Source organism: Sarcophilus harrisii, chromosome 4 (assembly GCF_902635505.1).
Source record: "Sarcophilus harrisii chromosome 4, mSarHar1.11, whole genome shotgun sequence".
NCBI classification, from domain to species: Eukaryota; Metazoa; Chordata; class Mammalia; order Dasyuromorphia; family Dasyuridae; genus Sarcophilus; species Sarcophilus harrisii.
Window position 1 is genome coordinate 418,906,405 of NC_045429.1, and position 27,727 is coordinate 418,934,131.

The window sequence follows — 27,727 nt, forward strand, 5'->3', positions numbered from 1 at the left end:
CACAGACAGAGACAGAGAGATAGTGAGAGAGACAGAGACAGAGACAGAGAGTGAGAGAGACAGAGACAGAGACACAGAAAATGTGTGTGGGTAAGAGAGACAGAGACAGAGAGTGTGTGGGGGTGAAAGAGAGAGACAGAGAGAAAAAGAGAAAGACAGAGAGAGGAAGAGAGAACACGAGAAAGGAGAGAATGTAAGAGAGACACAGAGACAAGAGGAGACAAAGTATGAGTGTGTAAGAGAGAGAGAGAGGAAGAAGAGAGACACAGACAGAAAGAGATACAGGAGACAGAATGTGAGAGAGAGAGAGAGAGAGAGAGACAGAGAGAGAGAGAGGGAGAGAGAATGTATGTGTGTGAAAGAGGGAGAATGAGAATGAGAGGACATAGAAAAAGGAGAGAATTTAAGAGAGAGACACAAAGAGCAGAGACAGAGAGGAGACGTTGTAAGTATGTGAGAGACAAAGACACAGAGACAGAGACAAAGAGGCAGACAGAGAGAGAAATTAGAACACACACAGGGCATCTTGTTCTAAAAGCCAAGAGCAGTACACATCACCTCCCTGAAGCTTGGTGCCAGATTGAGACTGATTATCTCTCAATTTTTTATCTGTTTATTGTAAAGAAACTCGATCAAATTGTTTGTGCTCCAGATTGGCAGGCAGGGCTATTTACTGTCAACACAAGAGGAAAGAGAGATAATATATAAGCCCAGGAAGGCAAAGGACTGCTCAGAGTCTCAATAAAACTGAATTCAAAGGAGGCTGTTGGGTAGAGATTTTGGAAGGCTGGCTAGAAGACATTTTCTGTCTCTGGAAAAAACCCTTTCAAGTATCTGAGTGGGAAATCTTTCTTAGAAGATTAGACACTCTCTAAGAATAGTCTAAAAAAGGATCCTAGCCTTTCATGAATGACAAACTCAGTTTCTCTCTCTCTTTCCTGTCCCCCAAATAATGTCCCTTTTCAAAAGTGACAGAGAAGTTCTTATGACCTGCAAAAAGACGATTTGAGTCAGAGCAGAGGAACCAAGATCCCGGAGGTGTTGGGCCGGCCCTTTTGTTTAACTCCCAGAGAAACTGGGAGGGGCAACATGTGGATAGTGGATGACAGCCTCCAGACAAACAGCACTCCGGCATTTAAATCCCTGCAGTTAGAATCAGCCCAAGAACCTAAAGCATAATCTGGAGCAAAAAAAGAAACCATGGAACCATTTTCAGATGAGGCCGTGAAACAATATGTTTCGGATAAGGTAAGACTGATTCTACCTGTGTCTGTCCCTCCATTCTCCTCTGGCCGTTCACTCAGCATCTTTGTGTACATTTTGTGGTATTAAAGGAGAGGATTCTCAAGAACCCTTTTAGGTTTAATCAGTAATGTGCCGGGCACTGTGCTAAGTACTGAGGATACAAGAAAAGGAAAAAAAAATGAGTCTCTGATTTCATGAAACTACACGCTATGGGGGAAGATAACTTGCAAAAAGAGAAAAAAAAGTACAAACTCCCAAATATGTATACATATTCGTGTATGCGTGTGTATGCATTGCAAATGGAAATAACCTAGAGGCATCCCATTACTGCTCCCTTTTTTGGGTTCCTTTTAGATGGTTCCATCTCTTTCATATTATGCTATTTTACAATCTCCTTTTAGATTTCACTGAGAGGCTGCTTTGTAATTGTTCTGGCATTTCTCAAGTCAATTTTGTCTCCCTGACTGAACTGGTGAACTCCCCCAGAGGCTGAGACATCCTTGCCATGCGCGCGCGTGTGTGTGTGTGTGTGTGTGTGTGTGTGAGTGTGTGATTGTGTGTGTGTGTGTGTCTTACAGAGCGCCTAGTACAGTGTGTCCTGTACAAGGAAGGACAGTTTCATTTGGCCACATTTCCTGAAGGAGCCCAGAACTTATTGTAAGAAATCTCAGACTGACTCTGCGGTGACTACGAATTATGGTCAGTCTGTACATCATTCTTTTTATTTGATAGATTCAGTTTTCTTAGCAGAAGGTGAAGGCACAAAGTACCTACAGTCAGCTCTGCCCCTCTGGAGACAAATTTGTTACTGAGTATGATTACTTTTACTAGAAGTGCCCTAAGTCAAAAAAAACGGCTCTTGGCTTGTGCCAGAAACAAACTAGGGCCAGTGCCCACTTGAGAGCGGTGGAAAGATGGGAGTAGAGAACTCAATTCCTGGACAGGGTGGAACTGTTCACCTTTACAAAGAAAGAAGGTGCTCACAGCTAGTCCAGCTATCTGACAGCTTTTGTATTAAACTGATTATCTCAGTTAACTGGAGGTGAAGGGTTTTTGGTTTTCTAGTTGGCCAGGTAATACATGTCAGTGTCTGCAGGTAAATTTAGTACCCTTAGGCAAAGAGCTAACTATCATCAACTAGTTAGAGTTGTACTAAGGTAACTCAAACCCCTCATTCAAAGATGATGAAACTGAATCCTGGAGGGAAAACATAAAATCCTTTGCTTCATTCAGAAAATAAGGGCACTGGGTCTGTTAAAACCAATAAGCATCTTGAGTGGTTTCAGGACTTTCCAAGAACTTTTATTAAACATATTGGGGGCGAAAAAGCCATCTGGATTAATTAATTAATAAGTATTATTTTTATATTTTGCCACCAGAGATTTCTTAGGCAGAATAAGAAAAAAAAATTAAATAGGTGGCTACTCACTGTGAGGATAATGAAAATGTACCTTTTTAATCTTTTTTTTTTTTTTTTTTCCTGAGGCAATTGGAGTTAAGTAACTTGCCCAGGGTCACACAGCTAGGAAGTGTTAAGTGTCTGCCATTAAATTTGAACTCAGATCCTCCTGACTTCAGGGCTGGTGCTCTATCCACTGCACCACTTAACTGCCCCCTAATCCTTTTCTTGACTTAAGGCACTGCTAGTAAAAGTAATCATATTCAGTAAGCAAATTTGTCTTTAGAGGGGCAGAGCTAACTGTAGGTATTTTGTCCTTTCTTAAAACTTTGTGCCTTTACCTCCTTTTAAGAAAACTTAATCTATCAAATAAAGAGTCCTTTTCCATCTACATTCTTGGATTCTTTTTAAAGTTTTAGGTAAGCAAAATTGTTTCTGACATTCTTTTAAAAAGTTAAGCAGGGTGAGTACTGTGATGAATTTAAAGGCATAATCATTCAAAAGATCTATAGTCCCACAGATTAAAATTCATGCTCCATTTCCCATTCATTTCCCAATCTCTTGAAAGGAACGTTGATTTTGTAATTAAAAGATCTGCTTTAACTCAATAGATTTGCTTGCTTTCAATTATTCATTCATCCATATATGTATGTGTATAAATATGGTAAATAATTATTTAGCTCCTATCCTTGCTCATTATTTTGTCCCTTGTCTCATACTTCCTAGTTAGAACATCACCCTGTTGCATTCACTAAATCATATTCCTACTCTCCTTTAGAACTATGCTTAAGATTCAGTTGCACCATGGAGATTGCCAAGGTTAGAACCATTTGTCCTCAGCTACTCTAAAAATTTCTATGCCCTACCTGTTCAAATTTTCCATAATCTTCCAAGAAGGTGTCCATCTCCACTTCAATCCATGACTACGTCTGTTTCCATCTAAGAAAGTGTTATTAAATATTTGGGTTTATATCTATTTATCAGGCCTTTAGGGAATGCTTATTGAAAAAGACATGGTTTCTATCTTCTAGGAATTTACAATCTTTCTGTCCCCAACTACCAATTTATCTTGTCTCCTCCTTTAGATTATATTCTTAGAAAATAAGAATTACTCTATTGTAATTTTTTTAGCTCTCTGCAGGACTTAAGACAATGCCTGCAAGGAAAATGTAGTATTCAGTACATATTAATGGAACATTTATCTTTAGAGATAAGAAGAGGATGGAGAAGAATCCAGGTGAAGATGTAGATATGGATAATTTCCCAGGACTATACTGTGTCTTGTTGAAGAGAGGGTAGAGCCCACAAAAATTTAGAATCCCAAGCAATATCTTTCTTTAAAGTTGCTTTTAATTAATGTCTCATGACCTCTCATAAATTTCAATCAAAATACTCATCTAGCATAATGGACTCTCTTCATCTGGAAAAAAAAAAATTAGATTACTTCTTGGGTCCCTACCTAGCATTAACATGGTTTATGATGAGTGAGAGATGGCAAAGTGTAATACATAGGGCACGGGATTTGGAGACAGAAAGATATGACTTTGGATCCCCTTTCAGATGTATAACCGTGTAACACTGAGCAATTCATATTACTTTCTGAGCCACATCGTTTCATCTGTGAAATGGCTATAATAATAGCACTTGCTGTTATGAGGGTCAAATGAGATAATTTATATAAGGTACTTAGGCTTATCTTAAAGCACGATATAAATGTGATCTATTATTATTATTGTTATTAATTTGGTAAAAATGTTCTATATGAATGTGGAGTTTGACATATGTATATATATATATGTATGTGTGTGTCTATATTTTTATATAGACACATCTACACACCCACAAACATCTCTGTGTGTGTATTATGACTCTTTTAAGTCTGCCATTAGTTTACATGTGTAGACCCTCCCCAAAGATCTTTTAAAACCATGTCTTTTTAGTATGGTGTGAAGGTGCTTTGGATTCTATGCCATTGGATTCCAAAATCTGGCAGTTCCTATCAAACTGGAAGTTTTGAATCAGGGTCAGTGTTTATGGCTTTCACATCATTTGTCTAAGGGGCAGACTAACTGGTTTACAATCTTGGCAACATTCAGAGTAGTTGAAATCTCTGTCATTGAAAAGAGCACCCTACTAATGAATATGATGAAAATGAGGAAAAGGTAAAGGAGAAGAGCTTTAAAATTTGAAAACATTTCACACATCTCATTTGATCCTCATTACAACTCCGTGAAATAGGTACTACAGGTAATATTTAATATTATCCCCATTTTATAGATGAGAAAAACTGAGATCCTGGAGATGTTGTGACAAGCCTCTGATCACATAATAAATATCAGAGGCAGGACTTAAAACCAGGTTTCTTCTGGCCAGGAACAGATTAAGATCCTTCTAGGCTTATTCCCTTCTGTTTCATAGATCCTTTGGTTGATATATTTTTATAAGTGGATCTGACTGATAATATAATATTTTTAGAATCTTGCAATTAAAAAATATTTTAAATTTAAATTTGCCTTTCAATTATTTAATTTAAAAAAACTTTTAAAAATTCTTTTAATTGTATACAATATAAAATATAAACATATCATTTGTCATATGAGATCATTAAAATTATTTAATTTGGGGGGTGGATAAGGTAATTGGGATAAATGGCTTGCCCAGGATCACCCAGCTAGAAAGTATTACATATTTGAGATCACATTTGAACTTAAGTGCCAGTGCTCTATCTGCTGCATCATCTAGTTGCCCCAAGTGAAATACTTTTCTTTTGCAAAACAATTGGAGTTAAATGACTTGCCTAGGCTCATATAGCTAGGAAATGTTAAATATGGGAGCTCATATTGGAGCTCCTCCTGACTCCAGGGTTAGTATTCTATCCACTGTGTTATCAAGTTGCCCCATATAAGATCTTTAAAAACTTATCTTTGTTATGGTTTTGTTAAATAAATATTTTACACGAAAAGTATTGAAATACCAAATAGTTCCTTCATAATCCTGTATAGTTATGCTCCATGGACCTATAAGATATTTAGCCTTTTCTCCTATTGCTTTCTACAATCGATGCCTATTGCCTCTCTAAAGAAATATTTTTAGTTCTTTTTTTTAAAATCTCTGCAGAATCTATGCAGCTTGTTAAGAGAAGTAAGTCTTGCTTTATTAATTAACTTAGTGAACACAGAATGAGAAAAATCATCTCCCTAGAGCTCTACTGGTTTGTAAAGGCTCCAAAGTCCAAGTGGGATTCCTGCTTTCTTATCTGATTAGACAGGGTTTTTTTGTTTTTTGTTTTTTGGTTTTTGTTTTTTGTTTTTTTGAATACTTTATTATGGGGTAGATATGCTGACATGGCTTGAGGGAAGAGAGAACGTGATATCTTTGCATTTTGCAAGGCAAGGCTAAGGTTGTGGGGGCCAGCTGGCCGGCAGGTTTCTACTTGTGGAAGCTCTTTCTTGTTTGGACAAAACTCTACATGATCTGGTTCCCTCAGAACAAATCATACTCCAGCTATGGAGCACGTCACACCCCACCTTCTCATATCACGCTTAACTTCTGTTTGTCTTTTTCAACCCTGAAATATTCATAATTTGACCTAAACAGGAGTATAGTACTCATGAAATATGACATTTCAAGGGACTACTACTTCCAACCCCTCATTTTGAGGGGGTTTGGACTACATGAGTAAAATACAAGACCAGACTTATAAAATACAGGTGAAGAAATATAGGGAACATAGAATCATAGATTTGGATTTGGAACGGAAGTCCAAGAGAGCTCAAAAGGATCTCCATTTAGACGTGGAACAGACAAAAAATTTCCCTTTTCTGGAAGGGAAATTATATATACATGCACACATCTCTCTCTATAGATATAATGAGGCAGCTAGGTGATGTAATAGATAGAGCTTTGGACTTGGAATCAGACTCTTCCTGAATTCCTGATCCTCAAATTCCTGAATTAGCCTCAGCACTTACTAGCTATATGACCCTGAACAAGTCACTTAACCCTTTTTGCCTAGGTTTGTAAAATGTGCTGGAGAAGAAAAGGCAAACTACTCCAGTATTTTTGCCAAGAAAACCCCAAATGGGTTCACAAAGAGTTATTTACAACTGAAATAACTAAATAACAACATACAAAAGACAAATATATGTATATATACATATACATACTATATATGTATATATATTCACACTATTTACCTGTGTAGATATATTTTTATCAGCACAAAAAACAAACCAGTCCTAAACCAGGCAGTCTTTCCCCTACCCCACTGCTGTCCTAATGGAACAAATCTTCCATGTCAATCGAACAAAAATATCCTATTAAGACTTTGTCTCCAAGTCATGTGATTCTGTTTAGTGGAAAGAGCATGGGAGTCAATAGACATGATTCTATCTGACATTCAGAAAAGTCATTTTACTTCTCTCAGTCTCTTGTTTTTTCTTGTAAGGGTTGGAGTAGATGGAGTTTTGTCATCCTCCTCTCATCTTTGCCAGAGAAGGAACAGGAATTTTTAGGACCCTTGACCCATGATAAATAGCCAAAGGGAACACCTCATGACCTTAGCATTCATTCTGGAAGAGAAGCCAAAATTCAGCTAGGTGCTTATCTCCCTATCTTTTTAATCTTATCTCTTAGATTATACTTTTAAAAGCTTATAATCTGTTATTTTTACTCAATGGTTTTCCCCTCATTTTTCCTGTTTTTCAGGCCTCCTCCTAATAATATTCTTTGTTCTTATTGTGACCTTTAGTCCCTTCAATTCTCAGTGCCTTCCCATCTTTCCAAAACCCCAATCTGACTGCTCTGATCTCTCTGCCACTCTCAAGTTTCCCCAAGCTCTCAGACTACTCCCACTATCTCAGTTCTCTTCCTTCTTGACTTCTCTTTGACATTTGACCCTGTGATCCTCCCTCTATTCCTGGATAATGTTTAATTCTGGGTTTTTGCAATATCACTTTTGGTTATCCTTCTATTTGGCTGATCACCCCTCCTCCTTTGTGGGAATATTGTTCATATTCCACTCCAGCTCATTCCAAGGCTCTCATTCTCTGACTGAAGACTTCATCAGTTATCTGCCATTATCGTCTCCATTCAAATGACTTCCAGATCTCTATCTCTGTCTCTGTCTCTGTCTCTCTCTTTCTCTTCCTGTCTCTCTCTCTCTGTCTCTGTCTGTCTGTCTGTCTGTCTGTCTGTCTCTCTTCCTGTCTATCTCTCTGTCTCTCTCTGTTTCTGTCTGTCTATTTGTCTGTCTCTGTATCTCTGTCTCTGTCTCTGCCTCTCTCTGTCTCTCTCTCTGTCTCTCTCTCTCTCTGTCTCTCTTCCTCTGTCTCTCTGTCTCTCTCTGTCTCTGTCTCTCTCTCTGTCTCTGTCTGTCTCTCTGTCTCTGTTTCTCTGTCTCTGTCTCTCTGTCTCTGTCTCTGTCTCTCTCTCTCTGTCTCTCTCTCTCTCTGTTTCTGTCTCTCTCCTTCTGTCTCTCTGTCTCTGTCTCTCTGTCTCTCTCTTCCTCCTGACTGATGCTCTATCCATTGTGCCACCTCGCTGCCACATACCTCAGTTTTCTCTCCTGAAAATGGGGAAAATAATAGCATTTGCCACTCAGGGTTGTTGTGACAATCAAATGAGTTTATTATAATACTAATACACCCTATTATGTAATATAATACATCACGTTGTTGTTTTGTTCTTTATTCTCCAAGAGGATGTGATGCTATGATATGCAAGTGAATTGGATTTGAAGGAGGAAGAGCTGTGTGTGTGCAAAATCATCAGTCTCATTTTTTCCTCCTGAACCATCTGGATCTAGTGGCCAGATCCAGATCAGGACAATTGGCAGTACAATAATCCAGTACAAACTCGAACATTACAGAGAAAATTAGTGTGGCCCCTGTGCAAGGATGACATGAAAATTCATGAAGCATTCCATAGTAATATATTATATTGTAAAATTAATCAGTATAATATATTACTACTCTATTTATAATAGGGACAAAAAGATTTGCCAGAATCAATGATTTTCACTCCTGCGAGTCTCTCTAGGGCAGGTATTTAGGAATAATATTTTCCCTTGTGGGAGGATTCAGATTAGAAATTTTGGAATGATGAGAGAGCTGATCTTAAGTCATCAAAAACAGTTTTTGCCTGTCTTTCCAACATAGGTGGAACCCAGAAAACGTCTACTCTCCAAACTTGTGGAAGAAGTGCAGGAGATCGTCCATCAGTTAACCCAAGAAATTAGCTACAGAGATATCAGATTCCAAGCTGTTCCTAGATCACTCTATCACAATGAGAACATAAGGGTAAGAGACGGTGACTGGCTTTAGATTTAATGTCTACTCAGAAACTTTATAATTTAAAAATTTTTGCTTGGTCCTGGAGTGAAGAACAGGCAGAAATGGGTAAAAATTTCAGGGAAATACACCAACATATGAGGGGAAAAATCCCAAGAATCAGAGCTTAGGACTTTGTCACCTGAAGGAATTTCTGCAGATTCTAGATGATACCTTTAGGATAATATAGTAGAGAAAATTATTGTACTATATTGCAGAAGCGTTAAATACACAGGTTGACATGTGACTGGCAAAAGTCCCAAGCTCTCCAAATGATATTAGAATATAATGTTGAACAAAATAAATAAAAATACTATTTTATGTTATATATACCTACAACACAGATTGTGTTATTAGTGGTGGTCTGAATCAGTAATATGGTGGGGAACAAGGCCCACCAAATCATTTGCTAAGGCAACTATAGGTGGTGATGAGCTGAAAGCTAAATACAATAACCTCCCACTGTTTGAGTTTTGTTAAGTCGATAATTTTGTTTGGCCCATGAATGATATCATAAAAATCCACATGGCCCTTGACAAAAAAAAAAAAAAAAAAAGTTCTCTACTCCTGGCCTAAAGGGACCTCATTGTATCCGAGGTGCACATAGCTAGACTAGAGGATCTTGGGGGTCCCTTTCTAGTCTAGTGGCTTTCTATCATATTAGAATCAAATATAAAATCCTCTGTTTAATGATCAAAACCCTTCCTAATGTGATCCCCACTCCTTACCTTTCTTAAACCTTACTTCCAGTCATATATTCTTTTGATCCAATGACTTTGACCTCCTGACTATTCTCTGAATAAGATATTCTAACTCTCAGCTCTAGATATTTTCTTTTACTATACTTCAAGCCTCCAACCCCCTCTCCCTCTTGATCTTTATCTCCTGGCTTCTCTGGCTTCCTACAAATCCCAACTAAAATCCCATCACTGAACAGTAAGTTCTAATCCCCCTCAATTCTAGTGCTTTCTATCTCTCTCCTGATTATTTTCAGTATTACCTTGAAGCTTAGATAGAGCTGTATCTGGCCTTAGATACTAGCTCTGTTACCTTGGGCAAGTCATTTAATATTTCATTTATTTTTGGGAAGCTAGATAGCAAAGTAGGTAGAGTGCCAAGCCTGGAGTTAAGGAAGATTCCTCTTTCCTGAGTTTAAATCAGGCTTCAAACACTCACAGACTTTGTGACTCTGGGTAAGTCACCTAAGCCCCTTTGTCTCAATTTCCTCATCTGCAAAATGACCTGGAGAAATAACATTAGCTGAAAAAGAAGGGGAAATTTTCACATGATGGTCAATGAAAGGCACTAGTTATATACTTAGCCAGGAGAAAAGAAGAGGGGTGGGGAGACAGGGGGGAAAAACCAAAAACATGAAAACTGTCTTCCGAGTATTGGAAGGATGGTCACAGGAAAGAAAAATTAGATTTAATGTATTTGACTCAGAAGGGGGGAGAACTTGGACCAATGAGTACAAGTTACAAAGGGTCAAGTTTTGGTTTTCTGTAAGGAAAAGCTTTCTAACAGTCAGAACTTTCCAACAGGGAAATGAACAGTATCAGGAGGTAATGGATGGTAGAGGCCTTCATTGTAAAGTTGAGTAACTAATTGTTGGGAATAAAGGAGGGGTATTGTTGCATTCACTGGCCTTTGTGATTTGGGTATTCATCAAGAAAGTGGAATCTTTGTGTAGACTAGAAGAAAGGTAAGGATTTCTTTTTTTTTTTTTTTTCCTTCTCAATAGTATTTTATTTTTTTCAAATACATATAAAAATATTTTTCAACATTCATTTTTGTAAGACTTTGTGTTCCAAAATTTTTTCTCTCCCTTTCTTACCTCTTCCTTCCCCAAAACAGTAGCAATCTGATATAGGTTAACTATGTGTATTCAAAGCTAAGCATTTCAAAAGGCAAATTTCAATATGCTTGTATTTACTGAATTGTGACTTCCTAAAAATTCCTCTCTCTGGCACATAGGACCCTTCACAATCTGGTCCCAACTTTTCTTGCCTTATTATACATTATTTCCCCTTCATATAATCTGCAATCCGAAGATACCATCCTCTTTGCTATTCTACATACAAGATATTTCATCATTATCTATCCCCCATATCTGGAATTCACTTCCCCTTCTCTATCATTTTAAAGTCTCGTGTCCTTCAAGGCTCTGCTCAAGTAACATCTTCTAAAATGAGGGCTTCTCTGATGCTGCTGGCTGCTGATATTGCCTTCCCCCTGATATCGCCTTCCCCCAGATTTCCTTATATTTGCTTATAGTTAACTCTATATGTACATGTCATCTCCTTAGCCAAACTTAGCTCCTTGCCAGCAGAAATGGTTTTCTTTTGGATTTTGTATCTCTACTGGCTAATACAGAGGTATAAACTTAATAAGTGATTGCTGAAAGAGTTTAGGATGTTAAAGATGATGAATATGTCTTCTTTACCCTGTCTTTATTAAAATCAAATATTTGGTACCCATTATGTACTTGTGGTTATATATATATATATATATATATATATATATATATATATATATATATATATATATAAAACCACAAGTACATAACTATCATCATGGAGTTTACTGGGTTAGGCCAGAAATGGAGAGATGAAAAGGCATTTAATAAGCATATTTTTGCTTGAGCACCATGGATACAATTAGCAGCAGAGTGGATGGAAAACGTAGACATTTTAAGGGTGGAGTGTGAGCAAGAATCTTTATTCCCAGTTCTTTTATTTTATCTCTACCAGATACTCTTGTGGAAAGTCTTGCTTTGTTTTGTTATGTAAGGGCACATTCTAAATGGAATTCAGTAGAGAGAGCATCTCACCCCTGCAGAGCCCTTTGCATGGAGGGAGACCTGGGCCCTCATCAGAGATGGAGCTCTGTAGACTGAGAGTCTCCTACTTTATCAGAGCTTTTTTGGTATGTGTGTGGGGGGTCAGAGACTAGTCCTCTCCTTTGGTGATGTTACGGAGGAATGGGAATAGCAACAGTTTTAGGGTTTGCTTATTAAGAAAGGAGAAGAAAAAAAGGAGAAAAGATACTTGAAGTCTACAGTATGAAATGAGAAATTATCAGTGCTTCCAAAATTAATATGTAAATCTCTAAATATTCTGAACCTAGCTAAGCCCAAGGCAAAAGGCATAGAGAGGGAAGTGGAGTATGCTAATGTTCCACACACTAAGTTTATAGTCACTCTGGTATCAGGATAATAGTAGGTCTAGGCCCTATCCTGATCAATGAATGGCCATTGGCTATTCAAAATTATCTTATTTCATCTTAGGTTTCAGTCAATTCAAGTATCTCATGAACATCTATGCTGTATCTAGCATGCAAAACTTAGAGAGACAGGTCCTCTTGATTTCCCATTCAAAGCTAAATGAAATACCATGATTGGGACTTCCTTGTTTCAGAGCCAGATGACCCAATAGTTAAGAAAATAAACAAAACTAACTATTGGGTCATCTCGATCTGAAACACACATTTAAACTTGGCTTCAATCTATCTGAACATCAGCCCATTGTTCCTTTCGGTCACTTCTTATTCTGCCAATCAACTTATTCTTTTGTTTAGACTATTCTACCATTCTCTTAGACATTCTACCATTTAAGCTGCTCAAATACTTTTCATGGGAAATCATGAGTACTTCGAGTTGATAGAATTTTTTTTCCTCATTAAATTCAAAATAATCTCAAAATACAAAGTTATTGTCCCTAGGACTAACTTTTTTTTTCTTTCCCTTACTCTAAGGATCAGGCACTTCTACATGTCCTGAAATCAGTGCTAGTTTAAGAAAAAAAAAAAGGTTAAAAAGAAAAGAAAAGAAAAAAAAAAAAAAAGATCACAATGGATAGGGCAACAGCCCTGGAGGCAAGAGAATCTGGGTTCAAATGTGACCTCAGACACTTACCTAATTCTGTGACCTTGAGCAATCCACTTAACCTCTATTGCCTCAAAAAAGAAAAAAAAAAATATATATATCAGTTTTATACATGTGTATATATATATATATATATTATATATATATATATCAGTTTTATACATGTGTATATATATATATATATATATATATATATATATATTGAAATGCCATTGGCTCACTATTCTGGCTCATCATGTCACTTGCTAGAACTGTAAGGGTTGCCTTGGGAGATAGTGGATTCCTCACTAGAGGTCTTCAATCAAAGAAAGAATTTTTCTTATTGAGTATATTATAATGGGGATTCCTTTGGAGACATGTGTTGGACTCTTTTCTTGTTGGGCTTGTTTTCTCAAGGCACGCACCTTGGCTATGATGTCTCATATTCTCCTATACTGTACTTCCCATTATGGTAGGAAGTCCCAGGGGCAGAGTCCAAGTTTAGATGAGAGAAGGATGAGGAGGATGGCCAAAGTGCCAGTTGTCTGGCACTTGGAATGATAGGCTCCATTAAACTCTCACACTGCATTTCGGGATTTTACTTGCCTGCCCATTGCCTGTTGGCCCAGGATATAAGAGACTTTTTTGAAAGGGCAATTTTTTTTTACAATGATTTTTTTAATAGCTTTTTATTTACAAGTTATATGTATGGATAATTTTACAGCATTGACAATTGTCAAACCTCTTGTTCCAATTTTTCCCCTCCTTCCCCCCATCCCCTCCCCAAGATGGCAGGATGACCAGTAGATGTTAAATATATTAAAATATAAATTAGATACACAATAAGTATACATGACCAAATCGTTATTTTGCTGTACAAAAAGAATCGGACTCTGAAATATTGTACAATTAGGCTGTGTAGGAAATCAAAAATTCAGTGGGCAAAAATATAGGGATTGGGAATTCAATGTAATGGTTCTTAGTCATCCCCCAGAGTTCTTTCGCTGGGTGTAGCTGGTTCAGTTCATTACTGCTCCATTGGAACTGATTTGGTTCATCTTACTGCTAAAGATGGCCAAGTCCATCAGAATTGATCATCATATAGTGTTGTTGTTGAAGTATATAATGATCTCCTGGCCCTGCTCATTTCACTCAGCATCAGTTCGTGTAAGTCTCTCCAGGCCTTTGAAATCATCCTGTTGGTCATTTCTTACGGAATAATAATATTCCATAATATTCATATACCACAATTTATTCAGCCATTCTCCAACTGATGGGCATCCACTCACTTTCCAGTTTCTGGCCATTACAAAGAGGGCTGCCACAAACATTCATGCACATACAGATCCCTTGAAAAGGCAATTTTTTTTCTGGATATTTAAGTAGTTTCTTTTTCTTTTCCTGCTCCTGCTCCTTCTCCTTCTCCTCGTCTTCCTCCTCCTTTTCCTCCTCCTCTTCTTTTTCCTCCTCCTCCTTTTCCTCCTCTTCAATCACATGAAGGAAAGTGAAGGAGAATGAATAAGTAAAGAATCAATGCAGATTTAAAGAGGGAAAGTGTTATGATACTTTTTTTTTCTGGATGGAGAGCCTCATGAGCACATTTCTCTATCAATGTAGAGAAGAAACTGTTGTACTAATAAAAGGATAATAAAAACACACATTTTAACCTGGAAGAGGCCTTAGAACCATTAAGTTCACCATCACTCCTTTTAAAATGTTTTTATTGATGTCTTGTAATTTTTTTATGTAACCACAGTCATCCCAAGCATCCTTCCCTCTCTTTCTCCTAAAGAGCCATCCTATTTAACAAGCTTTAGTTTTTAGATGGAAAAAAAATCAGTACCACTGCTAAATACAGTGAAAAGGTCCAAAAATAGGTGCAATTTTTAACACCTATGGACCTCCCATCTCCAGGAAGCAGCAGGTCCGGGTGAATAGGGGTATCTTCTTTTATCTGTTCATTCAAGTCTTGCTTGATCATTATAACTTTGTTCTATTCATGTTTGATTTTTTGATGTGTCTTTCCATTGGCATCACTATAGTTACTATGTCTTGTTTCTTGACTCTACTTACTTCACGCTACATCAATTTATACAGATCTTTCCCTGCTTCTCTGTAATTTCTTTTAACACAGTAATACTCCATTATATTCATGTACTTCAATTAGTCTGACCATTCCCCATCAATGGGCATCCACTTTGTTTCCAATTCTTTATTATCACAAAAAGTACCATGATAAATATTTTATATCTATGGAAACATTCCTCTTATCAATAGCTTCCTTAGTCCAATCCCTTCTTTTTGCACATTAAAAAACTGAAGCCCAGTGATGTGCCCAGAATTATATAGCTACTAAATATTTGAAATAATATGTGAACCAAGTTTTTCCTGACTCCTAAGTCCAGTGCTCTATATACTACCTCTTTAAGGTTATCACTTTATGACTTATAAATTCATTGGGATGGCACAATGGATAGAAACTAGCCCTGAAGTCAAGAAGACCTGAGTTCAAATCTGGCCTCAGACACTTAACACTTCCTAGGTGTATGACCGTGGGCAAGTCATTTAACCCCAATTGCCTCAGCAAAAATAAATAAATGAATGAATAAATGAATGAATGAATGAATAAACAGACAGATAGATAGGTAGACGGATAGATGGATAAATAGATAGATTCATTGGGACACTAAAATTCCCTTGGTCAAATAGTCAAATGTGTAGATGTGCATAAGTTCTTGAACCTAGCCTTTCTGATTTCTGATTTGACCAGCTGCCATATTCCCTCTTTTAGGAAATGGTATGCATTGAAATGAATTAATACTAAAGTAAGCAGGTTACATTGTATTGAAGCTCAATGTTATGTTTCTTATAAAAGGTTTAACTAAAATGTGTATCCTGTGACTATTGTTCTCCCTTTGACTCTTGTCAAACTGTGTTGCAAGACAGGTCTCATCTAAACCCTGGGAGAAAAGTAAAGGATGAGAGCCCATTTCCATTGTTAGTCCCTCTTGTCTCAAAATGTTCAGGTCAATCTTCCTAATACATGCCAACTCAAACCAGCATTTATTAAGCAGAGCATTGTACTGGGTCCTGAGAACAATGCAAAGATAAATGATAAAATACTGCCTTCTGGACATTTATAGTCTAGAGGAATCCTTAAGCTATCATAATTCAAAATAATGCACTAAGTGCATCAGAGTGGTACAAACACTACTATGTGATACAAGAAGGAGAAATCCCGAATCTGCATTGGAAGGCAATAAACCAAATTTCTTTTAAATTGATTTAAATTTAAATAAAAATCTGATTAAATTGATTAACCATGATATTATTTGCTTCTTTCTTGCTATTTGTTTACTAGAAAAGTTCTTTTCCATTTGAGGCCAGTGAATTCAGTTCAAGTAAATTCAACAAATATTTATTAAGCACTTGTTATTTGCTAGACACTGTACTAGGCACAGGACTTACAAAGATGGTAGTGGTACCTTCCACTTCTACCTTCCAGGAGCTTATTAGGGGGATACCACATATACATGATTAAGTCTTTTAAGCAGCTAAGTGGCATAGTGGACAGAAAGATGGTCCTAGAGTCAGGGAAGATCTCCCACCTTGGATGCTTCCTGACAATGTAACCCTTAGCAAGTCACTGAATATCCATCGGACTCAGTTCTACATCTGTAAAATGGGGATAATAATATATTTCCTTCCCTCCCAGAGTAGTTGGAAGAATATAATAAAATATTTGCAAAGCACTTTGTAAATCCATCAGACTCAGTTTCTACATCTTTAAAATGGGAATAATAATGTATTTCCTTCTCTCCCAGAATGATTGGAAGAATTTAAGAAGATATTTGTAAAGCACTTTGTAAACCAAACGGCACTATATAAATGTTAGCTATTATTATTATTATTACAAAAACACTAAGTTTCCTGTTTCTTAATTGTCTTTCCTCTTTTTCTCTCTGACTTTGCCTAGATTTTGGCACCCACCCAGTTTGTCATCACAGTCCCAATTAAAGGATTGCTTGGGTATAAAAAGAGCCAGACTCGACATTGGCGGTATTATTCTGTGAGTGGATCTAAGCTCTTCTCTCCAATTCGAGATCCTGAAGAAATGTACCAATGGCTGGAGATAGATCAGTTTTTGAAGACTCTGAGACAGTGGCATGAAACAGATGTAACTATGGAAGGAGACATCATTCCAGCTAAGGTTGCTGAAGTGTTCCTGAAACATGTAGAAGAATCAGTTAAAACCTGCAATCTCTCTAGTGAGTCTAGGAGCATACAAAAGAAATTCATGAAATTTGACTTTGGAATTAGAGATTTTGGAGATTCAAATAACTTTAGAAGTCACTAGTGTAATGTATTCATTTTATTGATGAGGAAATAGAGACTAAGAGTTTTTTTTATAACAAGTTTAGTAAGTTAATGAGTTAATTAAGTTTAATGAACAAGAGGGGGTAATGGTGCAGAGTGGACAAAGAGCCCCACTTTGAGTCAGGAAAACTGACTTTAGATCTCTCCTTATGATCTAGGTGATCCTGAGCAAGTCACTTAACTGTTCTCAGTTCTAGTTTCCTCACTTATAGAATGGGAAAAATAATAGCAAGAATCTTATAGGATTGTTGTGAGGCTCAAATAAGACATAAATATAAAGTGCTTTGCAAATAATATTATACAAAAATATATTAGTTATTATAGTCCAAGCTCAAACAAGTGGTAATAGAACCCGGCTTTGAATCTAGTTCCTCTCTGCCTCTAAAGCTAGTGATCACAGAGATATGGAGAGTTGCTCTAAAGGGTCATCAGTTGACCAGTCCTTTCTTGGAAGGAAGAATTCTATGGATTGATTACTGTGCTCCAAACAAAAGGTGGGAAGTGAATGAACATGGGGTATGTGCAAGTGGAGCCATATGGCAGTGTAGTCTAGGGAAAGATGGCTGGATGAGATTTGAAAATGAAACATGGATGGAGTTCAGGTAGATACAATGGACTAAATGGAATTTTTTTTCCCCATTTAGTCACTGAAACTCAAGAGTGAGAGTTTCAAAGATTCCACAGATGAATGGATGAACTTAGTGCTTTAAACTTATTTTATAGATGAGGAAACTGAGGTCCAAATAAGTTGTAATTTTCAATAGGATAAAAATTTCTCCTGACTCCAAATCTGGTGCCCTTTCCATTATTCTAGCGTGTCATGGATAATAACAAAAACTCAGAAGCCTCATACATACATCCATACATACATATATATAAATTTGTATGTTTGTGTGTATATGTGTGTGTGTGTTTGTGATATATATATAATAAAATAGTAAATCTTGCCAAGGCTTTTAAAATAAATCAAAATTGTTAGATGATATCAGTCAATAATTTAGTCTTAAGTGCTATTCATATCTAGTTAATTATGTGATAAGAATAATGAATATCCTTTTTACTGCCTAAATTGATAAAGGAATGTTTCCTATTTACACAATCCCTTTTAGGCCATAGGTGTTTCTCTTGTCTTTTGCAGTTTTAGTCCCTTTTCTTACTTATGAAAAGATAAGGACTAATCTATTAAAAGACAAAACTTTCTGAGATGAGTGAATGAATAGGTTGGACTGGGGAACCACATTTCAAGAAGAGCTATAACAAGATGGAATGCTTGAGGAGATTCAAAACCATGTCTTATGAGGAACAATGGAGCAAGGGATGATGCCCTGGACTTGAGGGTAATGAAGGAGAAATGCTTTCAGATATGTGAAGCATCCTATGGGTAAGACAGATTAGGCATGTTTTTCAGGGCTTCAGAGTGCAGAACTAGGGCCAGTGGGTAGAAAGTTATAAGGATGTAGATTTATGTTTTTATAAAGAAGAACTCCTAATAATTAGAGCTGTTAAAAACTGTAATAGAATACCATTATAGTGCATAAGTCCCCCATCACCAGAAGTATTCATCCAAATGCTGGATCTCCAAATTACCTTCCATATCTAAAATGCTTTGACCTTATATGAAGAGGCAAGTCTCTAGCACTTTGACTTTTTAGTTATTCAATCCTCAAAAATTATTTGCTTTATTATAGAGACCTGAATTAAGCTCCTAGAGCTTCAGATGTTCAGAGATTCTCACAGAAATGTTGTTTTTTAGTTGTGTCCATTTGGTTTGGGGTTTAGGCTTTTGTTTTGTTTTGGGAGTACTTTGCCATTTCCTTCTTTAGCTTATTTTACAGATGAGAAAATTGAGGCAAACAGGAATATGTAGCTAGTAAGTATCTGAGGCCAGATTTGAACTTAGAAAGATCAACTTCTGACTTTAAACCTTTCACTCTATCCAACAGAAGCACTTAGCTTCTCTCCCACAGAAATATCAGACATTCAAATGAAGGTTTTCATGAATATTGGTTTATCATTCTTCCTTCAAGTCCTCCTTCCAACCTGATAGTTTATGATTCTTTAACAAAGAACAAAAGTCCTATAATCCCCACTAGAACTTGGCTTAAAACTATTTAGATGAAACTTACCAAGTGAAGAAGCCTTGAGTTGTGAGTGACCATTCATGGAAAAAAGAGTTTAGAAGGAAGTTAATTAATCAGCTTACCTTGGTTTAAAAGGGCACAGGATTTGGACTCAACTCCTGGTTCAATTCCCAACTCTAACTCTTGCTAGCTACTTGATCCACAAAGTATTTCATATCTCTACAACAAGTCTTTGTTTGGAATCTGAGGCTGATAATACTTGAAAAACCTACGTTATAGGTTTACTGTGAAAAAAGTGTTTTGTAAGTTTTAAAGGAATTTTAAGACATGTGCTTGTGATAGAATTTTGAAATGTGAGAAGTGAGACTAGCTATTATTGTTTTGAACCCTTCTTAGAAAAAATTCTATGGATATAGCTTGTAAAAAAATATATGTACTTGGTGGGTCAGGTGTCTACTCAACTTCTCCTTAATGTGGATATTCCTGAGGGTTCTATTCTAGGCCCTATTCTCTTCTTTTTCTCTATTCCCTCTCTTAATGTTATCATCTTTACTGAATTTAATAATTCTCAATGCAGACTCCTAAGTTTCTGTGTCTAGTGCTCTCTATTAATTATAGTCTTGAACTGAAAAATGTTTGATGAATATCTCAAACTCAATATGTCCAAAAGAACTCATCTTATTATCTACCCAGTCCCTTAAAGCTACCCAAAACCATGCTGTATGAGGAACTGTTGAAGTAGCTGAGGATGCTTGGTCTGGAGAAGAGATGACCTGGATTTTCTATTATGTAACCACACTTATTTTAGTCACTTGAGTTTATAATATAGGAGTCATCCTTGATTAATTCTCCCCCTTATGATATCTAACAATTATTCAATCAAGTCATGTGTATTCTACCTCTATAACATTTCTTGGGTCTGCCGCCCTTTCGCCACTCATATTCCATCATAATAATTAATTTTCCTTCCCTCTATTCTAGACTACTACAATAGTCTCTTCAATGGTCCGTCTTCCCTTTTTAATCCACTCCATAAAGATGCCAAAGTTATCTTCCCGGGACATATATCTCTTATGTCCATACCTTGCTCAAGAAACTTTGTTTCCCATTACTTCTAAGTACAAACTCTTTAACATTTTGTTTAAGACCCACTGTCTCCTCCCCAGCTTTCCAGACATCCTTTCTATTACTACCATTCACCAATTCTATCACAGCTAAATTGGGCATTTAGGTCTTTGCCCATTTTAATATCCTGTCTTCCACATTTCTCCTATATTTTATATGTGATTCCTTGCTTCTGTAGTGAACTCTCTGGTACAACGGGGAAAGCACTGATTTGGCATTCAGAGGACTCTGGATTCAAATCCTGCCTTTGATAATTACTACTCTGTGACTTTGAGCAAGCCAACCTGGAGCTCAGTTTCCTCCTCTGTAAAATGAAGCCAATGAGCAAAATAAATAGTTATAAACCTTTCAAAATACCAGTTGTATAAATACAATCAGAAAGTCTCTGTTAACTATTCTAATTTTAAACTTGTAATCCTTTCTGTCCCCCCTCATTTCTTCCTTTGAAAACTTTTATCTTTCTAAATTCATTCTCAGTTGATATTTTTTACAAGAGGCTAATTCTTTTTTTGGTGACACCTTCCCTGGTTCCACTAGTGCTCTCTTCTCAAATTACTTCTCTGCCCCAGTAGAAATTAAATTTGAATTCTGGAACTGGCTTTTTGACTTTACATATCCAGTATCTAACAGTGGCTGGCATCTAAAAGTCATTTAATCAGTATTTGCTTTTGAATTGAATTGGTTTGGGGCTTGACAGGGAGATGAAACAAAGCTAGCAAATAATGATTAAATGAAAGTCAATTACAGACCTCTAATTTGAGGGAGAGATGATCAAGGTTACAAGATTCCAAAATGAGAACTACTCTCCCAACCCTCCATCCCTTAAAAAATCAATAGCAATCCCCCAGTCTTTGTTAAATCGCCAGATGCTGTTATGTCCAACCGAGTGCTCCTAAGTTACTCTGCAGTAAAGAATTTGTGGCAAAAATAGAGTGAACCTCCATAGTCAAAGCAAGATAAGATTCATCCAGAGCTTCTCAGAAAATTACCTACTTTACCTACCACGTCAGGCTGCCTTTCTAATGTACATAGGTGTGATCATATTATATGAATATTATGTTAATATTTGTCAAATTTGTCATTTTGACTTTTCCATGGAAGATGAAGTGATAGACACTGATTCAAGAAAAGGTAATCTTTATGTGAAGAAGACAGAGTGTATTATATCTTTAAACGCAGGAGAGAACAAAGTAGGATTTAGGAGTTTGGAATCAACTTAATTATCAGAATCATTTATTATGGTATGGTGAAAATCCATCAACCCACAAATATTTATTAAGCACCTGTAATTCCACTTAGCAGTCTTGCTCTGTCTAAAGCAAAAATCAAATTGCCTTTCCACTACACCCTACTCCCATTCAGGCAACTCCAAAGAATCCTTATTATCTTCTCTGGTCAAGTATAAAATCCTCATTGGCTTTTTAAGCCCTTCATGATTTGACCTTTTCCTACCTTTCCAGTCTTTTCATTCCTTTGCTGCAGTCCATTGACAATGGCTTCCTTGTTTCTCTCCATTTCTTGACTCATGAATTTTATCCTCCCTTCCTGGAATGCTCTACCTCCTCATTAATACTTCCTGACTTCCCGTGTGTCCTTCAAGTTTCAGTTAAAACCTCATCTTAAGGAAATCTTTCCTGATCCCCCTTTAATGTGAGTTCTTTCCCTCTGTTACTTATTTCCACTATTGCTCAACTATTGTTTGTACATAGTTATTAGCATGCTGAATCCCCATTAGACTCTTAAGTTCCTTGTTTTTTATTTGGTTTTGGTTCTGGTTTTTTTTTTGTTTTGGGAGGGGGGGAGGGAGGGTTATTTTTTGTTTTGTTTTGTCCTTTGTATCACCAAAGCATAGCACAGTTGACTTGACATGCTAGCCACTGTATTGGTTGCTGAGGATATCAAACAGAATATGATGATCCTAAAGGGCCTTATATATTCTATCAGGAGAGACAACACATACATAAAGAAGTATATAAAAATATACAAGGCAATTGTACTTGGAGGAGGAAGGCACTATGATGTGGGGATGAGCAAGAAGGGCTTCGTGTGTGAGGTGATGCTTGATTTGAGCATTGAAGAATACTACAGATTCTAAAAAGTAGGAATGAGGAAGGAATATTCCAGATGTAGGAAATAGCCTGAGCAAAGATGGCAGATAAAGAATTGGAGCGTCTGGAAAGATTTGGAGTCAGATTACCTAGATTTGAATTTCTCTGCTTTATCATTTAATATTTAATATTTATGTGACCTTGGACAAGCTTCTTCATATCTCCTGATCTTACTTTGCTCTTATATAAAATTAGGAGATTTAACTCTATGGCCTTTGAATCACTTCTAGATCTAAATATAATCATGATTGCTTTGCCTCTTTCCTTAGCTAGAAAATGAGACAGTAATTTTTTGTAGTCGTTCTTCCTTCCCTTTTACTATGTCATGTGGATTTTACATTGCTATAATCAGGGGGGAAAAAAGGCAATGATTACAAATGTGATAGAGATGCTACATAGATGGTGTAATAATTATTTTTAAAAATCCTAGTATGGTCCAGGATATAGAACTAAATCCCAGTAATTAGGAGGGCCAAAGCTTCAGAGAACTGGCTTCATTCTAAAAGACATTTCATCCTCCTAATGTCCTATATGGGCTCTCTGGGAAGGAAGTGAAGGATGAAGCATTCACATCAATTCTTCACCTTCCTATTCCAAAGGAGGAGAAATTTACCTTGCTAAGGCAAGAAAACATCTCCCTGTTACTGCCATGAGGATGTATGGCATTAATAGACTGGCAGTGATTGGGCTCTCAAGTTATTTAATAGCTAGTTAGAAATTTTTTTTAGTGCTTTAATGTTTGCAAAATATTTTATATAAGTTATTTCATTTAATCAACCCTTAGAGGGAGACGCTATTATCCGCATTTTACAGATGACTCTACTTCCTTGAAATGCAACACTTTCAATTACTACAAAGTATCAACCAAGCAAAGATTCTTAAGCTTTTTTTTTTATGTCATGGAACCCTTTGGTGGTTTGGTGAAATCTCTAAATCCCCTTTCAGAATAATGTGGGGTTTTAGTATTTTTTAAATTATAAACTTAAGTACAAAATGAAAAAAAGTTTAAAAATTCCATATATCAAGTAGAACATAAGAGTTTTTTTAAACATAAAACAATAAATGTCCATTTCAAGAAAACCTATGTATTAAGTACTATATATTGTTTTCAAAGCTAGCCAGCTTTTCTTTGCTTCCTTGATTTTGTTTTGTTTTGTTGTTCTATTATTCACAGAATAAAGTTTTTAAATGCATAAAAAAGAAGGTGTAGGATTGCAACAGGAATCAATTATATTGAAATACAGTTAGCAAAATATATTTTTAAAAATTACAAAACAAGTTCATGACCTCCAAATTAAGAATCACTACTCTAAAAGCTTGCACACAATAAAGCTCTTTGGGTAATATTAAAGGCAATATTTACCTGGCTGCTGAATTTCTCTTGTCATTTATGTCTCACCCCTAAATGCCCTTCCCTATTGCTAATACATAAAAATTGCTACAACTATTGTCAGGAATATTGGTGCTTGTTTTTTCTCTCTCTGGTATCTGGCCTTAAGCAAGATTTTCTCTTTTTTAACAAATTGCTCTGGGATTTCCCAACAGATGAAGTCAAAGTAATAGAAGGTGTTGGCCCCATTGTACGATTGGCTGTGGAGACATCAGAATTTCAGGTGGAGGTAGAGCTGATTCCAGTGGTGGAGATCCTCAACCGGTGGTGTGAGAAAGCTCGGTGGCCCCGATGTTTCTCTCGCTGGCCCTCTCGGGAGAAAGTTCAGTGTGTTAAGGTATCAGGGATTTATGAACTCCTGAGTGCAAATTAAAACACATTTTTCCCCCCACTTCATTTTTGTTTCCTCCCCACAGTATGGCTAATATGGGAAAATGTTTTGCATAACTTCATATGAATAATGGATATCATAGTTCTTGACTTCCTTAAGGGTAGAGAAAGAATGCAGGGAGGAAGAGAATTTAGGACTGAAAGTTAAAATAACTACCCCAAGTGAAAAGTATCAAGGGCCAGAGTGGGAAGGGCTCTACAGAACTCACTAGAGTTTTAATAGTTAAAGATCAACTTATTACCTGAAAGATTGAGTTCGGATTTCGCCATGTGAAGATGAAATGCCACAGGACTGGATGATTCAGGGACTTGTAAAGCTCGGGTCCCTCCCATTAGCTTTCCTGCCAGGAAGGGACAATTCTGGGAGTTCCTTTAATATAGGAGAGTCAGTGACATAATGATTAGAAAACTAATCACAAAGGCAGAAAAAGAGTTCAAGTCTTTCCTCTGACACAGATCTGAAGTATGATGTTGCATAAAAATCACTTAGTAAATCTCAGTGCCCCAGGCAACTATCTCAGATTATAAATTGTAGAGAATGTATCTTATATGCATTCTTAAAGGAAATTTCCTTATTTGAGAGTTTCCATTTTCACTGGAATTACAATTTCTATTCTTAGTCCTTCAATATACAGTAATATGCCCTGAGGTTCATATTCCTTACACTTAAATCTCTTAGATCAGGATTTCTTAAAGTTTTTTCATGAAAAACTCCTTTTCACCTAAGAAATTTTTATTCGACTCTGGGTATATAGGTATATAAAGTAGGTATATAAATTAAACATTTATTGGTAATACATAATTTTGTGACTCCCACATTCAGTTACAGGGTTTGAGCCCACAGTTTAAGAAGCTTTGTTTAGACAAACTGGGAAATTCCCTTTTAGTTTTCCTTTCCTATCCTGAGACTCCCTTACTATCCTAGATATGGATTTTTCAGTCAGTTGACTGTATTTTTCCTATTTCTCTCACCCCGCAGTCATTTGGGTTTAACCTGATGGCTCGCTCCAGTTACCATTGGCAATTGGGTTTTGAACGAGCTGAATATGTGCTGATGGAGGGGATAGACGAAGATGGCGGCTGCCGAAAGATGTGTTACCAAGTCTTGAGACAAATGAAAGAGGATGTTTGGTGTCCTGGCAACAAACCTGTCGTCACAGCCCACCATCTTCAGGTATGTGTGTCAGACAAGGGTTTTGGAGAAGTCAGAGGGAATGTGGAAGCACTTTTCTATCCCTCAAATGAGTTGGGTTTGTTTAACTAAGATTCAATGAATGATCCTTCTCCTGAAGAAGAATCTTCCGATTTGTCCCTATGAAGACCTATCACCATTTAAGTTAACAGTTTGGTATATGATAAATAAAATGTTAGACTTGGACTCAAGAAACCATAGGTTCAAAGATGTCTCAGATATTTCCTAGCTGGTTCACTTCTCTGAGTAAATTTTTAAATCAAGAAAATAAAGATGGTAGAACTGGAAGGTCTTCCAGAGCCTTTTCAGATTGACTCTAAATCTGTGAAACTGTAAGAATTACATAGAAGACGTATGGTAGAGTAATGAATTCAAAAAAGAGGGGCATGGCATCCACAGGACAACTGCAGTAGAGATTTGGGGCCTAGAAAAGAAAAGAATTAAGGAAAACGTGCTAGCTCTCTTCAACTATTTACATGGTTATGATGAGGAAGAAAATGTGCCATAATGGAGAGCCAGAAAGAATCTGATTCAAGTTTTACCCAGCATGTATATGAATGAGTTAAGAACAGAGCTTCATAAAGTTTTTCCATTTGTGACCCCTTTTTGCTCAAAAAATTTTGTTTTTTTCAATAGTCTTTTATTTTTCTAAATACATGCAAAGATGGTTTTCAACATTCACTACTGCAAAACCTTGTGTTTCAAATTTTTATGCCTTTCTCCTTCCCTCCCCACTACCCAAGACAAGAAGAAATCCTATATATCATTCGAGAAATTGTTACATAGCCCTGGGTATATAGGTGTATAAAATAGGTATCCAAATCAAACATTTACTGAGAATAAGTCATAAAATTGCAACTCACATTCAGTTATGACATCTTTAGTTTAACAATAAGTGTATTTGCTCTCTTCTCCTTTCTACAGACTATACTGTTTTGGACTTGTGAAAAGTATCCACGTAGCAAAGATTGGCGTGTCTTCAAAAAAAGCTTCATGCGCCTGGTCCGTAAGCTGTACAAGTGTGTGAACCAGCACTACCTGAAACACTTTTTCATCAAAGGAACCAACATGTTTCAGTATGCCAGCATAAATGACTTGGATTATGTGGCCCAAAAGCTTGGTCTTTACCTAAAGAACCCAGGGCTCCAAGACTGAGCACCAGAAATCATCTCCAATGTTTCCAGAGGCAGTCCCCCTTGATCTTGCCTGACTTCTTTGATGACCACCATGTTATGGAAGTTGGGACTCTGAACACCTGCCATGGTTGTGACAGGACAGAGGAAACATGAACCAAGAGCATTTCAATCAATATCCCATCCATACCCTATGTGGTTTGGTTTAAATATTTCATTTCTAAACTACCTCACTTGGGAGCTGAGCCCTGTCCAAGCTACAGATTGTGAACCATTGATAGTTCTATGTTTATTTGCCTCTTATCAGACTCCTTACTGAGTATTTGAGAAGAAAGGGGAGACTGGAACTCCTAAGATTGGAAATGATCATCATGATCTGGTGTACTCGTATCACTGACCAGGGACATACCATTTTTTTTTTTCCATTTGTAAAATGGGAGTATTAATGCCTGCTTCACCAAGGTCTTGTGAGGCTACTGTAATGCCCTTTCAGGTGAAAGGTGCTTGATCAACACAAAGTGTTATTAGGAGCTGACATCCACATCTAGGATGGAGAGCTTACCTATATCATTGATTAAAAGAATAGGTTTAATAGCTAACAATATTTTCAGTGGCTGTCTCTTTACTAATTACTCTGTTTCACATGGGTGCCTTACTCTAGCTTTTTTCCAGAGGCAGAGAATTACATTGATGGTCTGAAGGTAGGTCAATAAAAGATGGATGGCATGGGTGGATGTGGGCACCGATTACTATTACTCATGCTCCTTCCTTCTGATGTGATACATGGATGATATAACTTCTGATTCATGTACTGCACACACAGACATCATCTCCTATAGGACCCAGTGTTCCACCAAAATTGAGAGCCACAAATGGTCTCCCAAAGCAAAGAGCACTGATTAGATTTGAAAGATTGAGGTTCAAATCACACATGGAACTTTGGGAAAGCCATTTAACACATATTCAATCTTTCTCATTTAGCTTCCAGGGACTTTGGGATAAACTTCAGATCTTGGAGTAGATAGCTTCTCAAACCCTTCCGGATCTAGATCTTTATAGACTTGTGATTCTACAATCCTATATACTCAGTTGTAAA

At 36.8% G+C, this 27,727-nt stretch overlaps 1 protein-coding gene and 1 non-coding gene across 3 annotated transcripts in view; both read left to right on the top strand.

Moving 5' to 3' along the window:
- The window catches only part of MAB21L3 (mab-21 like 3), a 33,371-nt gene extending 6,439 nt beyond the window's left edge, over nt 1-26,932 (top strand). For both annotated transcript variants that reach the window (XM_031967362.1, XM_031967361.1), the window contains 6 exons: nt 970-1,248; nt 8,803-8,943; nt 16,812-17,103; nt 24,072-24,253; nt 25,286-25,480; nt 26,423-26,932. In XM_031967362.1, coding sequence (XP_031823222.1) covers nt 1,201-1,248; nt 8,803-8,943; nt 16,812-17,103; nt 24,072-24,253; nt 25,286-25,480; nt 26,423-26,653 — 1,089 coding nt within the window. In that variant the 5' untranslated portion in view covers nt 970-1,200 and the 3' untranslated portion in view covers nt 26,654-26,932. The remainder of the gene's footprint in view (nt 1-969; nt 1,249-8,802; nt 8,944-16,811; nt 17,104-24,071; nt 24,254-25,285; nt 25,481-26,422) is intronic.
- LOC111720745 lies at nt 8,472-8,576 on the top strand. The gene has a single exon (XR_002770303.1). It is a non-coding gene; the product is annotated as a U6 spliceosomal RNA (small nuclear RNA).
- Nucleotides 26,933-27,727: the final 795 nt, after the last annotated feature.